The sequence below is a fragment of the Phlebotomus papatasi genome, chromosome 2 (assembly GCF_024763615.1).
Source record: "Phlebotomus papatasi isolate M1 chromosome 2, Ppap_2.1, whole genome shotgun sequence".
Lineage (NCBI taxonomy): Eukaryota > Metazoa > Arthropoda > Insecta > Diptera > Psychodidae > Phlebotomus > Phlebotomus papatasi.
Window position 1 is genome coordinate 22550709 of NC_077223.1, and position 10581 is coordinate 22561289.

The window sequence follows — 10581 nt, forward strand, 5'->3', positions numbered from 1 at the left end:
AACATTGTTCATTGCAGTTTCTGAATGAGTTCAGGGATATGTTTCTGTGTATCTGTGATACATTTCCGTACTTCTTAAATGCGTTTTAATGTTTCTAAAAACGTATTCGTTTTTAGAAGGATTTCCGCAATTATAGAAAGTGTTTCTTGCGTACTGCACCAAGTGTTTAAAAATATTTCCATTGTTTTCGACGCGTTTCTAAGAATGTTTTCATATTTCTAATGTATTTTTAGCGTTTCTAGAAATTACTTGGAACTCGGATACGTTTCCGTGTTTTTTGAATGCCTTTTCGCGTTTTTTAGAATCATTATTGTCTTTCTTGGAAACACTTTGTTTCTTATAGAATTATTTCCCTGTTTCTTGAAAGCATGTCCGCGTTTCTTGCTTGCATTTCCTGGCTTCCAAAAACGTTTCTTTGCTTATCGATTCGTCTCTTATTAGAAAGTTTCTATTTTAAATACATTTGCGTGTATATTGGATGTATTTTAGCTGTTTTAGAAAGGTTTTTGTCTTTTTTTTTAATTCGTTTGGACTTTTTAGAAATATCTCCATATTTTTTAAAGCATTTCCGCTTGTGTTTCTTGCTGACGTTCCCAAGTTTCAAAAAGAATTTCCGTGGCTGTCAATGCTTTTCTAGATCTAGATCTGTTTCCATATTTCTCAGTTATGCTTTAGCATTTTTAAAAATATTTCCGGGTATCTTAATGCGTTTCCGTTACTACAAATCTTACCTGCCCAAATGGTTTATTTTTCTAATCTGGAACATCTGGTTTTAGAGAAGAATATGTTCAAGTTCAATAATGAGCTGACTGTTGCAGTTCTCTGCAAGTTGATAGCATAATCAGTGCCGTCTAGCAAAAGAGATCGTGTTACTGTGAATATGTTTGAAAAAAAACGTGAGTTTATTATCTCTCGTGTAACCAGCAATCTCCGTGCTCTATCTCATTCACACTCTCTTGTCCAATACTGGTTAATTCAATAGCAAGTGGTGGCTCAAGGGGGTTATTTTCGACAACCAACAACCTAATAAACGATAAGGAAACTTGTTTGGTGTGCAAAAGCATCAATTCATCACCCAGGAGGGGTTTTAAAAGAAAAGAAAAAATATATTGTCAACAGTTGAGACGCGTAATACAGAGCAGGAAAAACCAGGGAGAAACAATGATGAAGGGATGGATGGTCAAGTGGATGCCTTATCAATAGACGTTTTGAAATAGCAAAATGAAAGCCTTATCTGTAAAAGCATTCCATAGTGAAAAACATTTCCTCAATAAAATACATTTATTTTTCGTTTCGGTTGCGCAGAACAAAAATAGATTTTCGCATGAAAAAAGATAAGATCTAAAAGAAAGTTAGGTAAATATATATAAGTATTCAAAGTGATCGCCTAAAAGACCTAAAAGTAGAAACGAATGTATAAAAAAAAAATCTTACAATATTAGTTCTCATGAAGAATTTTTCTTTTTTTTTCTTTCTTTTTGTGAGATTTTTCGCGTACTTCCTTTCAACAGTACGTAGCATCTTTTGCAACAAAAAAAACTTATCTCTTTATAATTTCATAATATAAACTTCAATTTCGAGAATGAGACAAACACAAAAAATGTTTTTTTTTTAATGAAAGAAAACTTCACAATAAATAGTTTTACATCTCTCCAGGTCTCTTACATAACTAAGCTCTTAATGTTTAGAAAAAAAAATCTTTAAGTTATTTTTAAAATCACAAAGTAACTTTTTAGTGATTATTCGATTGGGTTTTTCATTGTTTAATTCACGGTATTCTCGAGGGACATCCTTAAAAATTAACAAATCATCACAATTCCTTCGTGGGGGCTGCTGAGAAGCTGCGTGCAAAAAAAAGATGAGCCATTCAGTGTTGTAATCTGCTGACTATTGCAATCACTTAACTCAATTTCACAGAAGAACTTCTCCAAATTAATGGTCAACTCACAAAATAAATAAATTCATATTAAGTTCTTATATTGGAATTTGTCAGATTCCGTAGTTCACCTGTAGCCAAAAGTATCGTGAAGTTACATTTTTGGGATAGAAAATATGAGATTGATCTTAAACATTCGGGAGCTACGCGAGTTTTTCATACTAAGGCTATAATTCGAGCGAGTAACACAATTTTCTCTGAGTGAATGAAATTCTAGTAGCAGTCTTCACTAAAAGCAAAAGGAATTCAGCTGTTTAGTTCCATAAATGCTTATATTATCCAAGAGATCAAAAGGGAAAAATTATTTTAAAAAAATGTGTGAAAATTTTTCTTTAATATAATAATTCATGAAAACTTATAAATTGGACGCGAAATCCTCGTTATAACCACACACCAATAGAAATTTTTCATAATGTATTTTGAATATTCCTCCAGCATTACATAAGGAAAAGGCCTTTAAAAAACCAGTGATAGGGTAAGATGGGGCAATTTGGAATCATGTCTAATTCGGAACTTTAAGATTTCCTGTCAGTTTTAGATGGCAAATGGGGAAAAAGACAACGAAGAAGTACTCTTGAATGTATTATTATTATTATTATTAAACTTTTAAGGCTTTGTTAACATCGCCTTTGGTTTTGAGTGCTTAATGAATTTTGTGCATTTTTAAGATTTAGTGTGTATGTAGAATCTTGAATGTTTATTATTATTATTGTATTTTATTTTATTTTATTTTATTATTATTTTTTTATTTATTTATTTTTTGTTTAATTTTGGTGTTGAGCTTGCATGACCACAGACCACCCGGTCGACCCGTCGGAGCAGTCTGTGGTTGTGTTATAGCTCTTTGTGTAAACCGATCTCCATTACGAATTTAACAATTTTCTTATGACCCAATGGGTCACAAAGCAAATTTTGTACAGACTGGCTCCCTAGAACAGAATCTCTCTGACCAGTATACTTGCGACAGATATTAAGCAAATGGGGGACATCTATGATTTCATGACATACATCGCACGCAGGTGGATTGTTTCTCTCCATTTTATATTTGTGGGTCAGTCGAGTGTGCCCAATTCTGAGTCTGGCTATTAGAGTATTTTCCATCCTTGATGCATCTAAAGCATATGGAGGTCCTTTAATATTTGGGGAAAGTGTTGCCATGAAGCCATGAACTTCCCTCTGTAGCCATTCAGAATGTTTTACATCAGAATGTTTTGAGATAATGGAGTTTATCCCTCTCCTGGGAATGTCAGTAATTAGAGAGCTTTCTCCCCCAGCCGCCCTCTTCGCCTCCATGTCTGCTTTTTCATTCCCAGGGATACTATTGTGACTAGGAACCCAAGCGAGCATAATTCTACCACCTGTTTTGATTAAGTTGGTGCGAGTGGATGCAATAAGTGGATGATAATTTCCTCTTGAATATAAAGTTTTGCAATTTTTCGTGGTTTTCTTTTTCTCTTTGTCCGTCTGAAACAGTGAGAAAATCTCGAAAATTCCAAAAAAACAGACAGGATTCCGAATTACCCCGTCTCACTCTTAACTCTTCCAAAGTTTGTGTTAGCTGATTCTATACAAGCAATTTCGAAATGATTGTAATACGGAATGTGTATAAATTCTAAGTAATCATTATTTACAATGTAATAACCTTTAGTAGAATAATCTACTATAAGTTCATTATTGTATATAAACCATCGTGCTCCCGGATTTTTTTTTAGCAAAGACCGTACATTTTGAAACGTTTTTATCACATGTGAAGGTGTCATCAGTCAGACATTCAGTGCTGTGCACCGTGCGAGGACTTAAACTCACAATTCCGATATTGAAGCCAAGGACCTTCCTATCAAAATCCTGACTGGCGTTCTAAATCACTGCTTCAAGAGATTCCCGTGAGATTTTCGAAATGTTTAACATTGAAGTTTCGAAAATCGATTTTTCGGTTTCGTAAGTCTATAGGGGCGATAATATGATACGACGTTATCACACTTGCACATTAAAATTTTAATGTGATTCACATTAATTTCGTTTGTGAGCGTACAAATATGTTATTTGTGTCTTTGAATCACTTAACATTTGGGGTTTTACTATTTATTGATAAAAAAGTTGACTTGGCCTGCAAAAATAAGTTTAAATTTACCTAAAGCATAAATATTTTTCACATTAAAAAATTAAAGAGAAAATCGCATTAATTTTTCTCATTAATGCTATAAATCAATTTATATCAAATTTTGCGGGCCAAGTCTACCTTTTTATCAACAAATAGATCAAATTTTGAATATAAAATGACTCAAATACACAAATTACACATTTGAACTCTCACCAGCGACAATTAATGTGAATCATAGTAAAATTTTAATGTGCAAGTGTGATAACACAGTAAAACGTTTAAATTTTCTTAGAGCTCGTGAAAGAAACAAATATGCGTTTTGACAAGTTTTGCCCCAATCTCCCCTACTCACATCAACCCATCCCTCGACATTTGCACCTATTCTGAAAACCTCAAGATAATATTTGTTACCGTTCTGTCTTTAGAAGCGGTCATATGTACGGCAAATGGGGCGAGCGTAAGTGTTTCACTTCGGACCATAGAAGCTTATACGAGTTTTAGACTAGAGGTTTAGCCCAGTTACTGAAGCTTCTGAATTAATAAATAACAAACAATTTTATTGGTTTTTCAAGATCTCGGGAATCATCCAATCGTAAGTCAAAATTTTCCGAAAAAATTTTCCTGAAAATAGAAAAATTAAGCCATATGCCTGAACGGCCTAAACCTTTACGCCTGAAGCCGGTGGCGTTATCACACTTGCACATTAAAATTTTAATGTGATTCAAATTAATTGTCGCTTGTGAGCGTCCAAATATGTTATTTGTGTCTTTGAGTCACTTAATATTTGGGGTTTTTCTATTTATTGATAAAGAAGTGGACTTGGCCCGCAAAAATAAGTTTAAAGTTACCTAAACCATAAATAAATTGCCTGGTTCGTATATTGTGGTTTTCTGTTTGGTGTTTATAGTGCCCGCTTCGTAATCCGGATGATTGGGAGACAATTTGACAGATATCCGCTTCGTAATCCGGATGGATTTTTTGAATTTGTTCAACGTCTCGAAAATATAATAGAAGATTTTTATTCTAGAATTAGAATAAAAGTTTTAAAGAAGCTTTAAAAGACAAAATTAGAGAATTCTATGCTATTGTACTTCATTTATTAAACAAAAACTTCACAGGATAATTCATTTTCATTGCTGAAGACACATGCATACATGACCTCAAAATGATTTTAAATGTAACCGTCGATAACTCGTCCGGATTACGGCGATCCGGATTAGAGAGCGGGCACTGTATATTTAAATTCTCCCTTTTTCTGGTGTCCTATTCATGGGTTTCGTTTTTATTCTCTCTCTGGTTTTTTTCGTTTCTTTTTTTTTTGGTTTTTTCCCCCTTCGTGGTTCGTTCTTCTTTAATTTATTATCATCATTAATATTTTTATTATAATTTTTTTTTACCCTCCATGCCAAACGGCTGCCACAGCCTGGCCTTGTCTCTTGATTGAGTGGACATTTCCTGACATTCTTATTCAATGGTTCTTATTTAATGAATGATATGTAAACAAATAATGTTACTTTGGCTTATACAACCCGTGATAGAGCTTTTCCATCGTTTTGGCTCTTGAGGTTGGTCACCGACGCTAAGACGGCGATGGCCGCAGTGAAGGTTGGAAATGTCACAATCAAGATGAAGAATAAATACAATACAATACAATATTTTTCACATTAAAAAATTAAAGGGAAAATCCCATTAATTTTTCGCATTAATGCTATAAATCAATTTATATCAAATTTTGCGGGCCAAGTCTACCTTTTTATCAACAAATAGATCAAATTTTGAATATACAATGATTCAAACAAACAAATTACACATTTGGACTCTCACCAGCGACAATTAATGTGATTCATATTAAAATTTTAATGTGCAAGTGTGATAACACAGTTATACGGGCTTCAGACCTAAGGCTCAGCCATATAAGATAATAAGGGCAGATAAGAGAGATTATAAGGGCAAATGACCTATTAAATTTTGAAAAATCAATAAAATCGGTTGCTGTTTAAGGTTTTGAGACCAACTGGGCTAAACCTCTAGTCTGAAGACAGTCTTACGTCTGAAGCCGGTATTAGATTATAAAGAATCTCAGTCAATTCCCGAATTTGGCGGAAAATACAGCTGGAAATCGAATGAGACTTGCATACAGTTTGGCTACAGGCTTTCTGAGTTGAGTAACCTTCTGAAGATAATAATTGAGATTATTTCAAGAACTTCCAATCACTTTTCTCTTATCTCGATGGGCCGAGCAATTAATTTTTCAATTAGCAAGGAAATGTCGGATATCAGAGTTTTGATTGGAGGAAGTTCTTTTGAGGAAATTTTTAATCTTTGGAGAAGTTCTAATTAAAAAAAAATGTAAACTCGAGAATGATGTTGAGATAATCACCAGGGACTCCTTAGAAGTCACTCTCCAGGGAAAATGGGCACTCTTACAAGTCAGTGTAGGAGGGAAGTGCAGGCGGGAGTTCATCAGTCGTGCAATTATTTTCATCGGTGGCAAGTTGCATGAGGGCAAGAGCTCCGAGCCATTTGCGATTTGGCTCTGGGAGGAAGTCTTCGGGTGCTGACGGGGCTGTAGGTACGATACCCTTGCTGCTGGCCATCATGAGAACAGTCGGGCGCATTTGATTGGGATTGGGTGGTGTGACGGTGGTGGGTTCGGTGGCTGGTTGCGGTTGAGCTTCAGCCAGAGGTTTGGCCAGATCATCTAGGCAGGCATCACGAAGCCACTTTTTCTTGGGATAGAATGGAGAGACCTCAAGTTCATCGGCACTCTCCTCACCCTGACTCAGTGGTTCATGCCAATTGATCACCTTTGGCTGCGGTTTACTCTTTGGCGCCACCGGACTAAAACCCAGTCCGGCATTCATATCCAATTCCACCATTAGGCCCTTTCGACTCTTGTACTGACCGGTATTTGGAGTCACTGGGTACTCTGGCTCTGGCATTGTGGCCACATTCTCATTATTGTCCTCCTTGGGTGTCTTTCGCTGAGGAGTCTTCCTCGTTGGAGTTCTCTCCTCGCGTTCACTCTTGTACTTCTCCAGCCACTTCTGCACTTCGGCATTTTGTTCGGGATTGGCCATTACCACGTAATTGTCATCTCGCCTCAGTTGGCTGTGCACGTGCATAGGGCAGTGACGATTGGCATGCGTGAAGCGCATCCCACAGTTAGGCACTGAACAGATAAACGGACGCTCACCTGTATGCAGACGCTGGTGCGTCTTCAATTGTCCACTCTGCGTGAAGCCCCGATTGCAACCGGGGTAGTCACAGATGTAGGGTCGTTCGCCTGCAAGAATGCATGTGTTGGGGGTAAACAATAAACACGTGTAGAGAATAACACATCGCTTCCAGTGACAAAGGGAGACGAACAAAAAAAAAGAGGAAGAGAAAAAAAACATGGCGGCCTTTAAATGTCGCTATGCGAGATGGGGAAATTTAAAAGGCTCCCACGCGTACCTCTCAAACTTTGGGGCGACTAACCTGTATGTGTCCGGAGATGTGCAGATAGGGATTTCTCGCGTGGAAATACACGATTGCAGTACTTGCACTTGATGGAGGATGGACTGCGATTTCCTTCAAGCATCAGCGTCGTCAGGGACTCAGATCGGGGGCGTCCACGACGATTTTCGCACTTTTCACCCGAACCACGATCTCCGGGTGTCGTTGTGGCACCAAGGGGAACTCGATGGGCACTGGCTGGAGTGCTGAGTTGTGGTGCCAGTTCGGGGGAGCCGCAAGAGCTGGCTGGGCTTGTTGCGTCTGACCATAGGGCATTACCCTCACTTGAACCACTTTCAGCACTCTCTCCCTCTCTTTTCAATCTTTTGGGCGTGTTCACGGACATCCTGGGGGTTCACTGTGCACTCCGGATGCACAGACTGGGGGCCAGGGATGCTTGAAAAGCGAAATTTTCACGTGGGGAGTCACAACAATACGTCGCAACAGGAGGAAAATAAACGCCATACTAGTGTTGCCGGATTAATTCTTTACGCATATGCTTATTTCCGCGTAGAAAAATTATAAATTACACCAGGTATTTTTTCGTGTAAAATTTCCTAAAAATAGGGTAAATTAAGCTAATTCAAAACCTGCTCCAAATGGAAATTTTTCTCTATTCCAAATGGAAACGTAATTGTTTTCATGATAAATACAGTACTAAATTATTATATTTATTAATTTTCTATACCACAATTTCATTATTTAGTTAATTTTGCTCCAAATAAAGCGAAAATCCATTCATATTCACAAATTTTGATTTGTTAATTTATCAGAAAAATTAAAAGTGTACCTTTTCACAATCGAATTTTTCATCGATCGACCATGTTTTCCAATGAAGGTGATTGTTGTTTATTCGTTTGTTCAACATTTATGTTATATTTCTGGCTAATTTTAGTTAAATTAAGTGCTAACCTTTATTGTTAACGGTACTGAAGTTTTCATATGAATTAATTACCCATTTCGTGAACAAAAAGGGGTTCTCTGAAGTTTCTGCAAGTGCTTCAATAGGAAACCCCCGGAAATATGATTTTTTTGGAGAGATTTTCTTATTGTTTTAGATGGGAAAGGAGAAAAGACCAGGAATAAGTACAAATCCTGCACTCAAGAGCAACTTAACAAAGTTTTTGGAAGCGTTTCGTCTCGGTTTCAGTTACACTGTTTGTCTCCAATTAGAAGATTTCCCTTGTCCAAATTTGGATTAATTTGTTTCCAATAGAAGCATTATGCACTTTTGCATTTTTCTTATATTTAAAAAGTTTTCAAATTATATTTAACCCTCTAACGGGTAAGACCGCCTCCAGGCGGTCTTTACAAAAATCACATTTACAGCGACAATAAAGGTTTTATTCATTTAAAAGTGCTATAGTGTCCTCGGTAATAGTCTTATAAACATCTCTTGAAAGTTTGAACTCATTTTGACTCTTCGTTTTGTTGCTATTCTCAGTTTTGTGTGACAGGTCAGAGAAAAAGCAACAAAAAATATTTGTGCAAAAAAACTCATTTCCAATTTCCATAAAAATACCGATTTAAAGTTATCTTACTAAAATAAATTTATTTTTTTACTGAAAGATATGTCATTCTACTTTGTATATTTTATTTAAAAAAATTTGAAAAAACTAAAAATGTGAATTTTAGAAGTAAAAAGAGTTTTAACAAAATTTTATATTTTCTCACCTAGCGCCTAAACTAAAAGAGATAATGAAGAATGGATGGGTTTTTCGACTTTATTGGATCATAATTATCCTAGAAAACATTGTTTTAGAACTTTTTTTTTCGCATATTAAGGAAAACACCGTTAGAAGGTTAAAGAATTTTCGCTAAACAGTAACATTCTGGAAGAGTCAAGGAGAAAATTTATGTGATTCTGTTCAGAAAAAATAAGAACTTAATGTGTTGAATCTTCTGAAAAAGTTAAAGCGTCTGGAAATGGTTTTGAATTAGGACATTTACCCTATGTGATAATATTTCATAAGGAAAAAAATGATATTCGATTGCAGTCTTCGGGATTAGGAAACACAGGAAGAGTTTACAAATCGTAATTTAAGAGGTTTAATGAGTTTATGAGTTTAAAGTGTTTAAAGTGTTTAAAGTGTTTATGAGTTTAAAGAAAACTATGTAAGAAAAACACAGTACAGTAGAGACTCTCTCAAATTCGGTCATTTGGGACTGAAATGTCACCCGAATTATATTCGGGCATCAAATGGTTTGAAATACAACGATTTTTTGTTCATCTGCATACTCAAAATAATTTTACATACTCATATATTGTAAATTTCATGAAAATCGCTTAATAATGCAAAATCACATCAAAACTAATACCCTATAATACTATTAACTATTTTCTATTAACTTCGCTTAACAAAATGGAATTTTAGCTTTGGGAAATAAGAGAAAAATTGAAGCATTCAAAGGCATGTCACTTTCCCCCATAATTCTTCTCAAGAATTTGCAAAAACACTTTCAATTTGTTCTTTTAAGGCTTTTATACACTAACAATCAAGAAAATTAATCTGCAGAACGTCAAACTCTCATATAAAATGCATATGGCAGCAACTGCCACTTGGTCCTTCCGAGTACAGTTTTTTGTTTTTGCAATATATTTACATTAATATTTAAATTTTATTAAAAATTTTATAACTAAAAAATAGCCAGATAAATTCTGCACGCATTCAATCAGGCCTCCAGGTGAAATGATATATTCTTCACTATAAAAAAAATTAAATTGAAAACTAAATTGGCGCCGGCTGCCACTAGGGTCCTTCCAAGAGGTTAACTTCTCAAATAATCACAAAATTAGGCTTAATAATCTTTTTAACGAAAATCGGAATATTTAATTGATTTATTATCAAGTTTTTAGGGAGGTGTCTCACATTCCACACTGCTTTGTCCCACTTTCCAAACTGTCTCGCTTTAGACAAATTACCCTATGTATGGCCGGTCTCGGAGTCTGATATTAATACAAGTATTTCTGCGTTTTTATATCAAGGATAACGATTTTGTCTGGGTTTTCGAATATGTTTCTCAATTTGTTCATCATATCCAAATC

General features: G+C 35.5%; 1 protein-coding gene across 1 annotated transcript; it reads right to left on the bottom strand.

Annotated features, from left to right (window-relative positions):
• Positions 1 to 1262: 1262 nt before the first annotated feature.
• On the bottom strand, positions 1263 to 8012 carry LOC129803042 (zinc finger protein GLIS1-like). Its single transcript, XM_055849358.1, has 3 exons — positions 7518 to 8012; positions 6418 to 7323; positions 1263 to 1841 (listed from the first exon to the last, which is right to left on the bottom strand). The coding sequence occupies exons 1-2, from the start codon at positions 7879 to 7881 to the stop codon at positions 6461 to 6463; spliced, it is 1227 nt and encodes a 408-aa protein (XP_055705333.1). The 5' UTR covers positions 7882 to 8012; the 3' UTR covers positions 1263 to 1841; positions 6418 to 6460.
• Positions 8013 to 10581: the final 2569 nt, after the last annotated feature.

Coding starts and splice junctions, on each gene's coding strand:
- LOC129803042 (XM_055849358.1), bottom strand. CDS start 7,881: ATGTCCGTGAACACGCCCAAAAGATTGAAAAGAGAGGGAGAGAGTGCT. Junction 7,324..7,517: donor ACATCTCCGGACACATACAG/GTTAGTCGCCCC, acceptor GCATTCTTGCAG/GCGAACGACCCTACATCTGT.